The 19,104-nt window shown below is 43.3% G+C and overlaps 1 protein-coding gene across 1 annotated transcript in view; it reads left to right on the top strand.

Annotated features, from left to right (window-relative positions):
* The window catches only part of Ano2 (anoctamin 2, calcium activated chloride channel), a 316,981-nt gene that overhangs the window by 293,268 nt on the left and 4,609 nt on the right, over positions 1-19,104 (top strand). Inside the window, exons 20-22 of the mRNA XM_013511280.1 lie at positions 7,385-7,537; positions 7,895-7,947; positions 9,839-10,020. Of these exons, the coding sequence (XP_013366734.1) occupies positions 7,385-7,537; positions 7,895-7,947; positions 9,839-10,020 (388 nt within the window). The remainder of the gene's footprint in view (positions 1-7,384; positions 7,538-7,894; positions 7,948-9,838; positions 10,021-19,104) is intronic.

The raw sequence follows: 19,104 nt of genomic DNA, 5'->3' as shown, positions 1-19,104 counted from the left end.
GTTCTGAAGATATATATACCACGTATGTACTTAGTACTTATGGTAACAATATAGTGTGGTGTACTTTATTTTTTATGTTTTTTTTTTTTTTTATTTTGGGGTCTTTTTTGAGACAGGGTCTTGCTATATAGTTCAGACTGGCCTTACTCAATTATGTAGCTCAGGCTGGCCTTGAACTCACAGTAATCCTCCTGCCTCAGCCTCCTGAGTGCTGGAATTATAGGTGTGTGCCACCACACTCAACTTGTGTACTTTAAAATATGTTTAAAGTATAAGCTTCGTGCTAAGTATTCTCACCATAAAAACAAAATAAAACATGAAGTCCATAGGGAAACTTTTGGAGGGAGGGTAAGTTTAGTATTTTGATTGTAGTGATGGTATGAAAATATATATGGCTGTTTAAAATCATTAAAAGGTCACCAGGTATGGTGGTGCAGGCCTATAATCCCAGCACTAGGAAAGCTGAGGCAGGAGGATCACTTCAAGTTTGAGGCCAGCCTGGGCTACATAGTGAGACCCTGCCTCATCCCCTCCCAAATCATCAAACTCATCAAAAGGTAAATATGTACAATTATCAGTGATATTGCTTATACCTCAACATAGCTTAAAAGGATGATTTTTTTTTAAAAAATGAAAAAATGATTTTGAGGTCAAAATGACAAGGAGACTCAAGAAATGACAGCTTTCATCAAAGCTGTCCTGATGTAGTTGGGACACTGTACTCCAGCCCTCAAGGTGAAAGGACTCTTTATTCTGGAGTGTGAGTAGCAGGGAATGCTGTCCTGCAAAGAGCAAGTGTCCTATGGTAACATAAACTGATGAGCTTACAAAACTTTCTAGGAGGTTCAAGTAAAACATCCCAAGAACTAGTCAACAGCTCCTGCCTTATAATAACTACCCAGAGTATCAGTGACTTAGAAATAAGACAGAGAATAAAGGACAATCAGAGATCTGGCTCGGTGGGGGGAAAATTCATTTCCCCAGCCTGGAAATGATAAGCTGGAAGTGGCCCCTTGTTAAGAAGGAGCAGAATGCAATCCCAACATTGTAGGAGGTGAAGGCAAGAAGATTGCAAATTCGAGACCAGCCAGGATAACACTGCAACTTAGCAAGATCCTGTCTTCAAGTAAAAAGAGCTGAGGATGTAGCTAATACAAAAGCCCTGGGTTCAATCCCCAGTACTGTAAAAAAAGAAAGAAGGAAGGAAGGAAGGAAGGAAAGGAGGAAAGAAAGAAAGAAAGAAAGAAAGAAAGAAAGAAAGAAAGAAAGAAAGAAAGAAAGAAAGTGAGAGACAAAGGAAGAGAGAGAGAAAAAGGAAGAAAAAGCAAGCAAGCAAGCAAGCAAGCAGAAGGGACTGATACTCAAGTTCCTTTCCACTCTGCTGTTCCTTGGCCATGAGCGGTGAGTGGTAGGGACTATTTCCAAATTTTCCACAAAGGCTGGATGGAAGTGATGAGATGGTCTAGAATATCCATAAGCCACCAACTCTGAAGTCCACATGCTCTGCCACATAGAACTCCAGTGTGTGACTCAGAGAAGGAGGAAATGCCTTTCCCAGAGCCATCCTGTTTATTCTCACTGAGCCATTGTCCTGTCCCCATCTCTGCTCCCCCACCCCAGCAATTAGGTACCTGCCACCTTCTCAAAATGGTGCAAACACTCGGGGAAGAAGGGTGAGTCCTGGGTCTCATTGCACTGCTTGGCAAGATCTGTACTTGGGGTCTCTCTGCTCATTACTGAAGAGCAAAGCACCACTCTCTGTGGATGCTACACCCCTTGGAATCCTAGGAAAGCCTGCTGGTATACAGATGCTTCTTGGTGCTGGAGCAGTGAGTAAATGAAGGATGGAATGGAAGAGGCACTCTTTCATGTTAAAACTTAAAGGAACTGTATCCCTTTCCCATGTCTCTTCCTGCTGTAACCACCAGGAAGCTCAGAGTGCACTTTGGCCCCCACTATAGCTCCATTATGGATTCCCAGAGTTTGCACATTTATTTTGCCTTTTTTTCTGTGCTCTTTATTTTTTAGGTAAAATTCCATAAACCTAGTTGCATTTTTATTTTGTTGACCTTTTCATAGCCTTTTGCGGAGAGGTAGAAGGGAAGGGAAAAAGCAAACGAAAGTCCTGGAGGTATTTTGTTGCAGGGAAGCCTCCCTCCCAATTAGGACTGGTTTCACCACCCTCTACTTCCCTGACTGCCTCCCACAGTCCCCCGGGGCTGTGTAGGTACTAGGAAGGGCGAATGAGCAACTGGCCTTTATGCCCTGTCCTGCAGGAGGAGGAAGTAAGCAGGAAGGAGAATAGCAGTTCATACTTTGTTCATGCAATAAACGCTGGTGGAGTCTCCCGGCTGTCTGCAGGAAGTGGAGTAAATGTGCATCTTACCCACCCAGTGCTCCCTCCTGGTGTAGGGCTGGGGCAGAAGTGGTGACTGAGCCTCCTTTAAATACAAAGAAATCCGAAGTAGTCAGAGCCAAATGCACCTTGCTGATGTGTTCCAGGGTTGATTTAATTTTCATACTGTAAACACTTAACTCTGGGGCTGAGGGCTGCAAACCTGTCCTTTCTTGTTAAAAGTTCTTGGGATTTCTAAATGGAGCTCAACCCAGGTGACTCTAGGCCCAGGGACAAGGAATTCCTCTTGCTGCTTTTATTTCCTAAGTAGTTTATGAATTTGGATCAGTGCTGCAGGAAAGATCTTAACTACCAACCACATAGCAAATTTCATGTATCTCCTTTATGTGTTCCTCAGGTCAAGACCATGATTATGAATTCTGCAGGCCTCCAGACATCTGTTGTGTGAGCAAGTCCTTCCTTCCCAGCACTCTGCAGCACCCATGAGCACTGCCATGATTGTTCTAATTGCAGGCAGGATATTGTCAGGGTTTGTTTACACGTCTGTCTGCCCCAGTGCACACTCCAGCCTCTTGGAAGGATAACACAGTAGTCTATTTGTCTTAGTCTGTTTTATGTTGCTATAACAGAATAGCTGAGATTGGGTAATTTATAAACAATAAAAGTTTATTTGGCTATGGTTCTGAGGCTGGGAAGTCCAAGAGCGTGGCTCTGGGGCTTTGTGCTGCATCATCCATGGTGGAAGGTGCAACAGCAAGAAAGCCCAAGAGACAGGGGCCAAACTTGCATTTCCAATGAGCGCTGTCTCCCAGCAGCTAAGCCACTCTGTGACCAAAGTGTTAACTCAGGAGGGAGAGGTCCTCTTGCCCCAGGGAGCTCTCACAAGTGCCTTGGCACTGTTGCACTGGGGGTTATGATTCCAGCACATGAACTCTGAGGGACAGATTCAAACAGTACCACTCATCTTTGTGGAGTGCAATGTGTAGGACAGGCTCAGTGAATGCTTGTTGAATGATGAATAAATGAATGAATGAGTAGTGGGCAGTGGATATTGAGAACTCATATTTTTGTTAAGCCTTCTGCTGTTTTCCTAAGCAGCAGAGACTGGGGCTGAGGAGGCAGCCCTTTCTTTGCACTGTCCTGTCTAAATGGTCCCTCAACATTGCACTTCTTTTTGTGCCAGATGCCCTCAGCACAGAGCACAGCTGCCTTTCCTTCCCCTTAGAAGAAGGGGCTCACAGAGCATGCTTCTGAAGTACGGGCTGATGAAGCTGATAGTGCTGATTCTCCATAAGGTTTCTATACATGGGCTGCTCTTAGCAGATCTCCTCCAAAACTCCCTGAGTGACTGGGGAAGGGCCTGGTGATTCTCTGGCCTTGCTCGTGTGTGGCTCCAAAAGGGAGGGTTCTAAAGTTCTACTTTCAACCCCTGTGATGAGATTGTGTTGCTTTTACTAAACTATAGAATTTCTTTGTAAAGCTGTACTGTGATCATTTGCATTAGAATTGAATGTTTTTGCTCCAGATTTCTTCACAGTGCTCTGTAGAGATCACAGCAATGAGAACCATCATGTCCAGGTAGTAATCTCTGTGTCTCCATCCCTCTGCACCCGGGTTAGGTGCAGTGTGCTTAGTTAATTTATTCTAGTTTGCTCTGTGTGTGTGTGTAGCTGTGTGTTTCATAGCTGGTGAAAACTTCATATTAAGCAATATCATATCATAAGAAAACTGTGATGTGACAGGCACCGCAGAAGATCATGAGAACTCAAAAGTCAGGCATGTTCCCTGGTTTCAAGGGATTTATCCTCTATTAGGTCAAATAAACAGTGGTATGTGCAAGGCAATATGGGAAGGAAGAGGAAAGGAGCACTGCCTCCAAGACCACCTGAGTGAGCTGGTGGAGGGTGGGGGTAGAGGTGAGTCTCAGAGGGAAGGTTAAGTTTGACTTGAACCTAGAAGATGAGTAGTAATTCACTCAGCAGAACAGATGATAAGGAAGTTACAGAGAATAGTGGTGGATAGAAAGGCTCAGAAATGTGCAGATGGTTTGAAATAGTTGGAAAGCAAGCAGAGTTGACCTCTAACGTTCCAGCTAAATGTTAGCTCTGAGCATGCACAAAATATGGGAGAGGAAGTGAGCCTGGGGAAAGAAGTTATGGTCACATCAGAAAGGGCCTTGAATGCCAGGCCTAGGGTTGGGGCTTTGAGTGTGTGTGTGTGTGTGTGTGTGTGTGTGTGTGTGTAAAACAGAAGGGTGGGTATTTTCTTTGAAGGATTCTAAGTAAATGAGTGGGAAGTCAGAGATTTGTTCCATGAAGATCTTTTCCGCCAGTGCTGGCCGGCCCATTCTATTCTGTCTACTCTACTGTTTTACTTCTCAGAGCAGATTGCCCTGGAATGTCCTTGCTGGATGCTGTCTTGTTTTGTTTAGTCCACTCTTCCTTGTTATTTTAACCTAAGCCCAGGTAGTCGCTCACGATTTTAGCTGTCTCCTGCATAAGGAAGTGTAGGACCAGTGGTTATTTTCAAAGGCTCTTGGCTGCTGGCATGTAAGGAGAGAAAACCAAGGGATTTTCTGCCCAGAAGTATTTCCAGGCTTTGTGTTTCCAACTCAGCATTTCTGGAGCACTTTATAGCAGGCTTTGTAAAGATTTAGCTGAAAATCAACTTATAGATTCCTCCCTAATTGGCTTGGCCAGGTTTAATCTGTTCTTGGTCAGGCCAAGCTGGCTTCTATTAGTCAGTGCACTGAGGATTTCCGGTGTTGCTCTTATCCTAAGGCAGGTTTGCTGTTTTTAGAAACAAATCTGGGTGTTGGTGAAGGCCGGCATCATTGTGTCCTCGGCAGTGACCCCAAAGGGCTTGCATCTGACAGACGGCTTTGACTGGATAGAGCAAGTCTTAGGTTTGGCGCTTGCATGCTAGAGGGTTATGGTTTTATGTATACTTTTTCTTCCCCAAATTAAAACAAAGCCTTCTCGTTTCTGCTTCTTTGGACTAAACCCTGCAAATGCTTAGGATATCTTATAGCAAGGGGACATCTGCAAAAAGTAGCTTTTCTTGGGATGGGGTACCCTGAAATAACAGCAGTGGAGGGGACAGGAGTGCTGTCCCACTGCAGGCTCAGCATCACATGCTTTGGCTGTACCCACTGTCCCAGGGTTGTCCAGCACTAACCGTATGGACTCCAGTGGCAGGGGAAAGAGATGTGACCTTTGTTTATGGGATCAGAACAGTTGATGGGAACTGTTAGAGATCATCAAGCCATCACGGGAGGATGACTTGTTGATATAGAAGGGAGACAGAGTTGTGTCTGGAGAGTTTGTGAAGGTAAAAAAGCAAACAGTGAGAGCGCCTCTAGAGGACAGCGTTTCCTCTTTGCCCCTGGAGTTCTTATGAAGGAGAAGGAGTGGAAATCCCACTTCCACTATAATCCAGGGAGGTTGTTGTGGTGTCATGTGCCTGAATGTGGTGAGGGGGTGCTGTGTGCATTTGCAATCACTCAGGAGGAAACTGCCCCTTTCCCTCCCCACCAGACTCCTTGCCAAGTCCTTCCTGGAGCTCTGCAGTGCTTACACAGTTACGGTGGAGGAAGTCACCTATGATAAGAACACTTGCTCTGTTGAGCTGAGCTCATTAGCATCAAGAAAATCAACTTTGAACTTCATAAATAACGATACACCCATATATGTACTTAAAGACAGACATGCATTTTATAGGTTTTACACAACTGATCCAACATCTGTTTTGTTTTCTTTGTTTATTCGATCTGCCTTCACCCACTCTGCCCTTAACCCTACCCCCTGTCTCCAAAGTGAATTCCTCTGCAAAGTACCATGTAAAAGATGTGGTAAAGTCTGCATTTGGAACTGGCTCCCAGAGCTTGTTTTTGATTTCTTCACCTCTCCCATCCCCATTGGCCAGACCAACCGTGACTAGTAGGTGGGTAGCAGGGTCACGTAGCTTGATCTACTTGCTGGAAGCCTGCGAAAACTGGTCATAGGGACATCAATTGGGAGGCTGTAGCAAAGGCCTGGGTCAGGAGAGGGACCTGCATCTTCCAGCCGTCTGACCAGCACAGGCTGCCACACACCTTGGCTCCTGTTGCTTCTGCAGCCTGTCACACTCTCTGAGATTCAGTTTTCCTGGATGCCACAGGCCAATCTTGGCAGACAGTGCTTAGGTACTCCCTATAAAGCTTTCCTTAGTCCCCAAAAGGAGGCGTTCTGCCTCCTTTGGTTTTTCTCTGTCTTTGGCACATTTTCTGTCTCTCAGAACACATTTAAAAACAAAAACGGAAAACCCAGTTGTACATCTTTGTGCCTATTTATCTCCCTGCTCTAAACCAACTCCTGGAAGGCAGGACCAGACCTTGGCCTTCTTAAATACTTGGCACAATGCCTGCCATTTAGTGAATGCCCAATAAATTTGTGATGAATGAATACACTTTCTAAACAAAGGCAGTGACTATGGTTATGAAAAGAAGAGTCCAAGTTTGGGAAATGTGTTTTTAAAGTTTCATCAAGCATTGGCAGACTCTGGCCTGAGGGTCAAATCTTGCCTGCTTTGTTTACTGCTTTTGTAAATAAAGTTTTATTGGAATACTGCCAAGCCCACCTGTTTATATGCTGTCTTGGGTTGCTTTTCCTCTACCAGAGGTGAGTTGTTGTCATAATTCTATGCAGCCCACAAATCCTAAAACACCCATTTACTGGCCCTTTGCTGAGTAAGTTTGCCAATCTCTTAGTAGATGAATAGAATTAATGATGAGATAAAGGACTCTGGAAAGGAAAGAGTCAAGATCTTTCCTTCTCACATGGCTCCTTACTGTGCTCAATCCAGAGCTTTTTTCCCAAGTGACAGCAGGTGCTGATGGTTGAAGGTATTGAGAAGGAAAAGTCTAAGGACGGGTGCTGGAGGAAAACAGGACCTGGGTATGAGAGATTTAGGGGCACAGCACAAGGCAGTCTTAATCCAGTGCCTGCTTCCTCCTTGTGATGACACCTTTGGTACTGTTTTTTCTCCCAGTTATCCAGTTTGGTTTTGTCACCCTTTTTGTGGCCTCCTTCCCTCTGGCACCTGTGTTTGCCCTCCTCAACAATGTCATTGAAGTACGGCTAGATGCAAAAAAGTTTGTCACAGAGCTGAGACGTCCGGACGCTGTGAGAACCAAAGATATTGGTACGTCACCCACTTAGAGGCCATAGACCCATATCCTGCCCTGTAGGTGGCTCCTCCCACTGTCCTCAACCTGAGCAGGAATCCAGAGGACTTGAAAAACCCTGGTCTCTTTGCCCCTTTGAGTTTCTCATCCTCACATCCTCAGATGCTGGAACCTTTGGACGCCACCTTATCCATCCCCAGTTGTCCCCCTAACTTGCAGACGGGGGGACCAAAGCCTTTCCAGACAAACCCACTCCTGGGGACTCAGCCAACCTGCCCTGGTAACTTGTCTGCAGAACATCACCCCAAGCTACAGGCTTGTCATCTCTGCCTTGAGGGTAGGGGTGAGTCTGATACCCTTTTTCTGTTTTATAGGAATTTGGTTTGACATTCTCTCCGGAATCGGCAAGTTCTCTGTTATCATCAACGTAAGTACTTCCATTCAGGACAGCCTGGCTCTGTGGGAGGTGCTTTCCTTGGAGTTGAGCTCTTCAAAGCAGGAAACCAGCCTTTGTTACCTCTCAGCGTTTTCCATTTGCAACTTTGTAAGATTTCCCCCTAGTTAATGGTGCCTGCCTGCCTTGTAGCTCATCCTGTGGTCCCCAGGGCTGTGCAAGTTTTTTTTTAAATTTCCCTAAGAGTTCAATGAAAGAGAGGTAATTATCCATCAGAATGCATGTCTTGGCCTTAATAGTCAAAAATCAGATCTTTCTTCAGAGCCAAGAATAATGAGGAAAGAATTCTACATATCTGTCCATCTCTTTCCTTTCTTTCTCTACTCCTGAGTTAAATAATACCTGGAGTATTGCCCGGACTGCAGTTCCTAATTACTGTTCCTCCAAGTTGTCGATGTAAAGTCTTAATTATCCCCATGGAGTGTGGCACAGTGTAGGTTAGGACAGGACATGGACATAGCTGTTTCTCCTTGTGTGACCTCACCTGCCCTGCCAGACATGACCATGTTGCAGAGGAGATCTTGCTGGGCCCCAGCCAACAGCCCCTTTGTTTTTGTTCTGGACAGCAGGGCCTCCTGTCCCACTTCTCAAGAAAATATCAATCAGTTTGGTGCACATCAAGAAAGCCACATCCCAGATTCCTTTGAGAGGGAAACATTAATTCTTGATCTGGCCTGGTTCCCTGATAAGAACACAGAAACTGATTGGAGAAGTCTGAAGAGAAGCAGAGAAAATCAGTCCCTGTGTTTGGAAGGTTTTGGCATAGGAAGCACACGCCTTAAGCTTAGGAAAAAAAGTGAAATTTGGAACACACATTACTCTCATTCGTGTTCATTAGACAAGAGGCCCTTTGAACTAGCCACTTTCTATCACCAGTACAGAATGGCACAGGGTTTGACCTCCCTGTCCTCTGAGACTTGTTTACTTATCTGTGAAATGGGACGTAAGAATAGCACTCAGCAAACAGAATCATTACGGAAATTAAATGGGATGTAAAGGACATAAACAAGTGCTCAGCAAGTTGTAGCCATGAATATTATACATGTGTTATTCATTCTCAAATATGGTCATGGCTAGCCGCACTTGCATATACATTTAGAAAACAGTATCTAAGCTACATTTTAAGGGTCTTTAATTGTGGGTGCAGACTACAGTATAAACACCTGCCAAAAAGATTTAAGATTTTCTTTGTAGAAAGCACCTTCACCTTCAAGCATGCAATCACTCACTGGCCGTTTTGTTTGCTCCATGGACATTTATAGAGCACTTAGATATGCCAGATGCTGTGTGGAGTATGTATGGCTCCACAGAGCAGGATTTCCTCCTTTTTCCTCTAGGTCTCACTTTTCCTAAGTAAAATGGATAAAAGAATAATTTCTATTATATGACATGCTACAATGTCTTGAGAAATAATGATCAAGTTGAGGGAACCATGCACTCATACTCCTGGTCTTCTGGTGTTCCCCCAGCGCAGATGTCCATCATAGCTGTTTAACTTCCTGCCCTGCATAACCTTCTTGTCACAACAGGTGATTCTCCTAGGATACCTTCCACTCTGATTTGGCTTGGCCAACCACGGTGTCCATTCAAGTAGCTTAAATGTAGATTAGTGCTTTGGTACCCAGTGGCCCAGGGTGGCTTAGCATCCTTTGCTGTACTCATTGCAATTCCTTCCCTTGACAGGCACCATCTGGTGGATTTATTCACACAGATCACAGAAGGAAAGGCCAGGCAGTCATGCTGCATGTGCTTCTGTGAACCACAGCAGCACCTCTTGCTAGAAAGCCCAAGTGTATTTAGACCTTTGGTCAGGTGGCCCCATCAATCCTGATTACTCTTCAGTGCTTGTATTTCTGTCCCTTAGGCTTTCGTCATTGCTGTTACCTCTGACTTTATCCCACGCCTCGTGTACCAGTACTCCTATAGCCACAATGGGACTCTGCATGGCTTTGTGAACCATACCCTCTCCTTCTTCAATGTCAGCCAGCTGAAGGAGGGGACACAGCCTGAAAACTCACAGTTTGACCAGGAGGTTCAGTTCTGCAGGTAAGTAATCTGGAAAAGAAGGGTCACAGAGGACTGGGATCGGTAGAATAAAATAATTATGTAGATGACCTGGAATTACATCATTCTCCTTCTCTTGCTCCTCCCTGCCAGTTGTTATAAATCAGTTTGAAAGAGTCAACAAATATTTACTTAGTGCCTTATGGTGCACACTGTGGAACAGACCAGGAACTATGTAGCTTTGCCCTCCTTAAAAGGGATAAGAAATATCAGGTTAGTAGCAAGCATGTGGAACCTTATATAATATGGACCTGAGCACTGAGGATGTTCAGAGGAGGGGACGATTATTGGGGCCTAGAATAGAAAGGGGATGCTTCCTGGAGGGGCTTCCAGGAATCAAGGGACAGAAAGTGAGAAGAGTCCACCATGGGCCAAGGCATGGTGGTGAGGAAGAATTTGGGGTGTTAGATAAACATGTAGGGGCCAGGCTGTGGTTAGCACAAAGAATACTTGGGAGCTAGTTATGATGAAGAATATAGGAAATAAAATATATGTGCAGACTCCTAAAATAGTATAAGGCTAAATGTTGTAGATTTTTGGTTAGGATGGAGTACAGAATGGGAAGCTTCAAAATTTGATGGGAATTTTAATGGGCTACAATAGCAAGATATTGGCTCTTTTAGCAGCAAGGAATGGGAAGATAAAGGGTGATTTAGGAAAACTGATCTGATCTCAAAGAGGGAGATGAATTGGAGTTTGGAGAACTCAGGGAGAGCAGCTGGACTGCTGTATAAGACATGAACAATTCTGGGCATAGACCAGGGTGATGGGAAGAATTAAGAGAAAGGGAAGACATGAGCTAGGTAGTATGAGGTACTGCAAAGTTGGAGACAGGAGGTATAGTGGAGAGGCTAAGAGAAGGAAAACTCCAGAATCAGGGCTGAAGTTGGCAATTGGGAAATTGTAGTTTCATTGAGAAGGATGATGGAAATGCTAAGAGAATCTAATCCTGTGGCACATATGGTATATAATGAATTTGACTTCAATCATGTGGCATTAAAGTGACAGCAGAAAATCTAAGGGAGAGTCTAACTCCTAGACATGCTTAGACAGAAATCTAGAAAGAGGTAGGCAGTATAATCGCATGAAGATCTCTGAAACCAAAAACAGAAAACTCCTCATTATTACCCCAGAAGGGCAAATAAAGACAAGGAGGGGGGCTTATTTAAACTTTTTGTACCCTGGTTAAATGATAGTCCTTAAAGACCTCGGTCAAATGTCTTATGTCCTATATTACAAAAAAAACAGTATAACTACAATAATAACAAAAACACAGGGAAGATAGTGTGGCACCAATATAAGGCTTTCTCAGACCACCCTTGATAACATCTTATGTAAAATCTGCCAATGTCCCCATTATAGAAGTGGTGATTTTCTTTGTGTTTATAGCAGTGATAACCTGTTATATGTGTCTGTTGTGCTTTTCCACCTGGGTTGCTTGGTACCCAAGGTCAGCCACTGTAAGACGGTAGCCTATGTTCAGATTCAATAATTTGAGACTGAGCAAGAGAAAATGATGTTGTCTTCCCAACTCAGGTGTCACCAATCTGTGATGTACAAATCTATGAGGGTACAGAGCTAGGAGGGAATCCTGGTCTTAGGACCAGTAACTTCAGGGTTTGACCCTAGACAACCAAAAGAAGATGAAAAATCAGAGACCAGACCAAGAATAGATGAATAAATTTATCCATTTATTTATATCAGCCTAGATGCTTCAGGTTTTTTTTTTTTTTTAACATCTGGTCATATTGTAGGTAGGTATTCTATTAGGCTGCGGATTGCTGGGGACCCCTGCTGTCTGACTGGCCATGGTGCTGTGTTTGGTTCTGGAGACCCAAAGCCCTCATTCCACAGTACAGAGGGTCTGTGGAATGCCTTCCCAGAAGTATCTGAGTCTGCTCCCATAGGACCAGGAGGCTACTCTACAGATTTTTCCTAAACAACAGGCATTGAAAAATGAGAGTTACAGCATCATTCTTTTCTTATTTATTAGTGGGGTTTATTTTAGTAGATTCCTATATGCATATAACATAGCTTGATCATTTTCACCACCACTTCCATCACTCCCTTGACACTCTTATTTCATATTTTGGAGGGTTTCAGTGTGTATAACTATTCTGCTCATATTCATCCTCCCCAGGACCTGCCCTTACCCCTACTCCCTCCTTCTTATTCCCGAATAAGACACTTTTATAAGCAGAAATGATCACAGAAATCATCAAGCTGCAACTCCTCATGCTAAGAAAACAAACCGAGATGTAGAAATCAGAGTTCTTTAAGACTGTAGAAGTTTCCAATGAGAGATCCCTCACTGAAATTCACATCACTCCAAGAGCGTGCCTTCTGCTTCTGTGAGTAGCAGACACAATACCAGCATCGCAGAGAAGCAGGCCTGACACTAGTTGTTTCTTTACTTGGTCTAGAAGCATATGTCTGCTGTAGAGAGCACCAGTCTCTGACCTTGCTTCTGGCCAACCGATCTCCCAATAGCACTTCTAAGTATGTTTACCAGATCAGTGTGTTAAACTGGCTTGGACAAAACGGAACTTTAATGGCCTCATATTAAAAGTTGAGTGTAGGTCTAATTTAAGACAAAGCTTCATTCAATAATTTGGTTCATCCAAATCCAACCTTTCTGTATTACCGATCTGTGGCTCATTCCATGTTGACTGCATTTTCAATAGCACTTCTCACCATGATATGACTTTATCAGTTATGGTGAGAATCCAAGGTATACACAAATACTACTCAGCTAAAGCAAATGCCCAGGACCCCAGGCGGTATAATAAATGTGAGTCAGGTCGGACTTGTATCTCCCACTGGACTTTCCAGCCAGCTGTGAAGCTCTGTTAGTCTTCTCTCCATTGTTTCCATGCAAGTAGATGGGATCATGGATTGTCTACCACCCGTAAAAAAATGGCAGATTATCAGTGAGTATACAGATAGGAAGTGTACTTTAATTCTAGGTTTCTGCCAAGAAAATTTATCAGCAGAATGTAGATCATCCTAAGATCAAACTCAAACTGCTTTTGGAGAATTCATCATTTCCTTGACTCTCAATACTAGTGAGAATTACAGGTTCCTTATGCAAATGTTACTGAGATCCCACTGCAGGTTCAGTGTTGGTTGTATCACACAGAACAGGACAGAGTACCCTCCTCCAAAAATCTAGAGGAAAGAGATGAATAGGTGAGCAAGCAGTTAAAATACGGCTTTAATAATTGGCAATTGGATATTGGCAGAAAGCTGTGAAGTTCCTAAACAGGAGGGTATTGTACCAATCCCAGGTGTGAGTATCCAGGGGGAGTTTCAAGGGATGAGAACTTAAAGGAATGAGGAGTGCACGAATGGCCACAGGGATCCTCTTGTTGGAACTCTGCTTCTGTATGGCTGAGTCATATTGATGACTGGCTGGTGAGCTTGTGGGGAGGGGGATGGTGGATGAGGGGGACAAAGGGTGTTTGGTGGCAAATGAGGTCCAAGGCGAGAGCACTGCCTTCCAAGGAGAAGGGCTGGAGTAGGAAGGAAGAATGGAAGTCAGATCAAAGAGAATATGTTGGTCATATCTGAGGTGTACGGAATCTCTTGGGGAAGGAGGTCCCAATGAGAAGAGTTAAGAAAGCAGTGATGAGATCATGCATACTTTCCATGTGACTACAATGTGAAGGCTATTGGGTTACACTGAAATTAGGGAGATGCCTTACTCTAAAGTTTAATCAGATGTCTGGAGGATGGGATCGGCACATGACCCAGATAATATATCAAATAGGTGTACTTGGGGGGCTACATTTCTTGATCAGTAAGAATTGTTGATAGAAATCTCTATCTCATGTGGGTTCTACTCACAAGAGAAGGAGAGGGAAAGAAAGAGGTGAGGGAGAGAAAGCAAGTGCATGAGAGAGAGAGAGAACAGAGGAGGGACTTTAGAGCAATACTGTGAGAATCAGTGACAACCCCGTAGCTAGCCTCAGAGCCAGTGTTTTTTACAATTGCTTCCACGGTGGGAAATGAAATTTCCCCTGATTTTCTGGCAAATAGTGTTGGGAACTCAATGACCCTTCTTATTCTTAGCTCTTAGTGACCTCTGGAGATAAATGCAGCCAAATAAAACTGAGGTCTCGTGCTCCAACCCCAGCCTTGCCAGGATAGAGGTATCTTAAAAATAGAAAGTTAGGACAAGTCTCCAGCTGCCCATTTGAGATTTTGAGATGCATTTTCAGTATTTTTGGAGCAATGTTTGCCTCAGCTATTGGACTGCTACAGCAGAACTACTCCATCAACAGTCCCATAATGTCAAGCTGCAGGCATGGTTAGTGACCATTCGACAGGGTCAAAAGGCCACTACTTCCTGGAGGATGGATAGTGGCTGGTCTTTTGGCTAAGCAGGGAGCAGCCAGAGAGCTCACCAGGGCAGCGTCTGGATAGGGATCTGGTCCTAGAGCTAGGTCCAGAGCCTACATGGGCATAGTCAACCTGTTTGGAGGAGTCGAGCATCCAAATGCAACATCCCCAGTTGGTTCCTACCAGGTTCTCTGCAAAGCCTAAGTGCTTCCCTACCCCAAGGTGCTGTGAAAAGGCTTTGAAGAGGCCACTTTCCCTCCAGCCCACGCTTCCTCCCACCTGTTCCTAGCTGACACCAGAGGCGTTAACTTTTCCAGGTGCTGGCTTTCGTCATCTTTACTAACCACTGGATTGAAGTGGGTCTCATTAGCCTCTAATTGCCTGCACTGTTTTCCTTTGCTGAAGGCCAATTTCAGGAAGCAGTTTGAAGTAGCTTGGATGGTGTAAAAATATCGTACATTGTTGTATTTAGCATAAATATGACATTCATTTCACTTGGGGCTATTTAAAAACTTTCCTACACACCACTGTTTGGAGTTGAGAAAGACAAGGAATGACTGATTCATTATACACCTAATACTTTGTTTAAAAAGAAAAGCCATGCTGACGGTTGGTGAACAGCTCCATAGTATTGATCAGTGCCCTCCTTTCTTGTGGTGATTTTGCTTTCTAATGAATTGTGGGAGATGCCACAGTCTGGTCATTCTGCAGATGAGGGTTTGGTGAGGAAAGAGGGCATCTCAGGTATGAGTCTCTCTTTCCTCTCTGTACCTCAGTTTCCCCATCTGTAAAATTAAGGAATTTTGAATAATGAATCTCGAGTTTTTTCTACTTGAAGAATTTAAAAAGCCATGTAATATATTATTCTCTATCTATAAAAATTCACCGGGTGTGGTGGTGCACGCCTGTAATTTCAGCGCTTGGGAGGCTGAGGCAGGAGGATCACTGTGAATTCGAGACCAACCTGGGCTACAAAGTGAGCTCAAGGCCAGCTTGAACTGTGTAGCAAGACCCTGTCTCAAAAAGACAAAAGAAATCTATAAAATTTCTAAACATTACAGATAGCCACTCCAACTCTGTCCTGCCCCCACCCTAACCCCGGCCATTCCTAGGCATCTTCCCAATAGTAACCAGGGTGTTGTGGATGTGTGAAGTTTTCCCCAATCTTTTAATGCATTAACATAATATGAACTTGCAGAATCTTTAAAGAATTTTTCTTGGGCTTGTTTTATAATGATGAAATATAGTTTGAATTAACATGAAACATTTATTTAGGTACTGTCTAAATTCAACTCAATATGATTTTTCACAAAGTTAGAATAATATTCATAAAATTTTAAGTCTAAAATATAATGTTGGCTTTTGTACCAGTTTTGCTTATTATATGGGAGTCTGTCCTAGTTAACACTACAGTTTTGCTCTTAGAAACTCAGTATAAAAATGTATTTGAGTCAACTGAATATTGTTGCTAATCTTTTAAAATAATGACCATCTTTATTACAACAGTGTTCTGTGAGATATATATATATATACATATGTTTATATATATTATTCATTCTCTAAAATGGTAGAGAAAGGGCTTTCTTCTCAGTCTCTACCCTAGTTGTTATCTCCCAGGAGAAATCATTGTATCATTTTCCATGAAAGACTTCAGAAAGCACATTCACAAATATTGCCTCATTAAACTGTCTTCCTTTAACATTCAATGTTCATACACACATGTACACAGATTCCTTTATTCATGGGAATGAGAGGACTTATGCATGTATTAAATTCTCCCTGTGTTTTCCTTTATCATTCAGTGTGTGCGCGGGCGCACACACGTATTCCTTTACTCACAGGGTGAGAGGGTCCAGGCATGCACCTTGTATGTAGTCAGCACTATGATGTCCATTATGTTGGTTCCATTGTATGGACTGGCAAGTGAAAAGTCAGAGATGTAGAATGACTTCCTTACCATCTGTCAGTTAACAAGACACATAGCTACTCTAGGCTTACACTTGGGTTTCAGACACTCTACTTGTCTCATCATTGAAAGTCTCTCTTAGAAGCCTCAGAGAGAACTCTCACAATTAGGTTAAAACTCAAAGAAAATAAAGGACTGGAATGGTCCAGGTGAGATCTAGGAATATCCCCCAAAGTCTATCCCTAAGGTTAAATTTCTTTCTCTTTGGGGTCATAGCCATAAATACAGGAAGCTAACCTGATGAAGAGATTCACTGGGGGCTGTGGCCGGGTCCTAGGCTTCCTCGGCCAGGGGAACAGATCTGATGTTGGAGGGCCTTTGAGTTGTTGATGGGAATAGACCACAGAGAGTTCTGCTTACCAGGTCTCAGGGCCTCCTGCATCAGTGTGTGTCTTGCCTCTTTTGTGCCGTTTACCAGAGTGTAGTTCTGAGAGACGCCCCAGCAGCTGTGTGGGTGACTGAGTCCTTTGGACCCATATTCGCTGGGCATGTCTAGTACTTGAGTGCTCAGAAATCCTCCTGGGAAGCCAGTGGGAACAGTCTGGATGCTCTGTCCTCTTTTAACAGAAATGTGTCTCATAGGTTGCCTTCAGTAAAAAAAAGAAATAATAGCTGCTACAGGTTAGCATTCTCTCTTGGTTACTTTTTTCTCGCTGCTGGGACAAAATACCTGACGCCCAAAATTAAGGAAGGAAAGGTTTATTTCGCTTACAGTTCGTGGAAGTTTTAATCTGTACTTGGCAGGATTATAAGGCAGAGTGGCACACTGCAGAGAGCTGCATCTCAGGGCGGCAGCACACAGCTAAACAACCACCACCCACCAGGGTGGAATGGGGGAGGAATGGCGGAGGAGGAATGCCCTCAAGCAGCTTCTTCCTCTCCCTTACATATGCAAACTATCCACCCCAGGGCGGGTGTAGCTCTCACACCCACAATCATTCAACTCTAATAGCCTGCCCCATGGTCACATGAGGCTTTGGAGGGGACACACAGACATAAACCATAACACATTCCTAATCCAAAGTCTGAAATGCTCTGAACTCTGAAACTAGTTCAGGACTGACATGATGTCACAGACTGAAAATTCCACACCATGAAACCTTTTTCATACACAAATTTATTAAAAATATAGCATAAAGTTATCTTCAGGCCATATGTATGAGATGAATAAGATGTGTATCAATAAGTGTTGTGTTTAACTTGGGCTCTATCCCCAACTATCTCATTATGTACATATCAATATTCCAAAAGTCTAAAATCTGAAATACCTCTGTCCTAGGCATGTCAGATATGAGACATTCAGCCTTTATTGACTGAGTTCTTATGTGCCAGACAGTGTCCTGAATTCTTTACTGTGATACTTTTTCTTCATAACAACTCTGAGTTAGAAGGTATGGGCCCATTTTATATATGAGAACACTGGGTATGATGAACATTAGCTATAAGTTACTATTTTTCTGTAACTATCCCAACTACCTGAGATAATCAACTGATGAAAAGAAAAGGTGTATTTTGGCTCACAGTTTGGAGATTCGGTCCGTTATTTCTTGACGTCATTGCTTCAGGGCTTTGGTGAGGCAGCGCATCATGACAGGAGGGTGTGACACAATTAAACTGCTCGCTCAGTGGCCATGAATCAAGACAGAAAAGAAAGGAGGGACGGGGGTTCCACAGTCCTCTTCAAAGACACATCTCTAAGGACCTAAAGACTTCCAACCAGGCTTCATCTCCTAACAACATCACTCTGGGGACCAGGTCTTTAATACTTGGGTGCCACTCAAGATGCCACCTATAGCAAAAACACACAACTAAAGCTCTGGAAGAAGCATGCGCACCCTCATCTACTGGCTCAAGCACATACATACACGCTGGGCTTAGAAACCAAACAAACAGCACAGACCATCATCAAAGCAGGGGAAACAATTAAGTTCATTAGCCACCTGTCTTCTGTGAATGTTTCTATTCTTAAAGCTAATTATCTCCGTTTAATTAGTGTTTTCTAGCTACTTAGTGAAAACATTTGATTAGCCTATTCTTAAGATGAAATTTTTGAAAATGATGAAATCTGAACTTTGGTTGGCATGTAAACAACCAGTTATTCATTTGGTTGGTGGATACTAACTGGAATCAGGGCCTTTCAAATGATGAATCATGGTTCATTAGTGGATTATGAAATCATTTTAATGGATCACAAACAACATTTAAAGGATGGGGTAGGATAGGATAGGAGAAGATGGCGTAGCATAGCATAACACAGCATAAAATAATAGTGCCTTGAGTACAGCAAGGATAAGTGTTTTGTGTAATTTTTATTTCAATAATACATATGTACAGCAAAATATATTTCTTACTATATGTCATAGTTTTTAAAAACTAGGTTTGGAAAGAAAAATGTGAACAGATGCAAAATTCATTAAAATAGCTCACTATTCCTTTCTGTGATACAGTTTTCCCTTTAGAACCTTTCAGAACTGTCCCTGGCTTATCTGCATAGAGGTATTTTCAAGGAGAGCTTTCTGGACAGATCTTTGTGTTAATCTTTCCCCAGAGCATTGATTAGATGGATGTGCCTGTTAGATTCAAAACATGTTTTGGACACTTAGGGAGGGCAAAGTGACATTTCCAAAAGCTGTGGTAAGTGAGTAGCAGAGGTGGAACCAGAATTAGATTATTTATGGATTCTTTTCAGACTGGAAAAAAGCGGGATAAGCAATGGCTCTCATACCAAGGTCAGTGAGCAGCTGTTCCTTCATAGATGG

This window comes from Chinchilla lanigera, unplaced genomic scaffold (assembly GCF_000276665.1).
Source record: "Chinchilla lanigera isolate Chin_1 unplaced genomic scaffold, ChiLan1.0 scaffold00012, whole genome shotgun sequence".
Taxonomy (NCBI): domain Eukaryota; kingdom Metazoa; phylum Chordata; class Mammalia; order Rodentia; family Chinchillidae; genus Chinchilla; species Chinchilla lanigera.
Note: the sequence above shows the minus strand (reverse complement) of the source record. Positions and strands in the feature narration are given on the sequence as shown.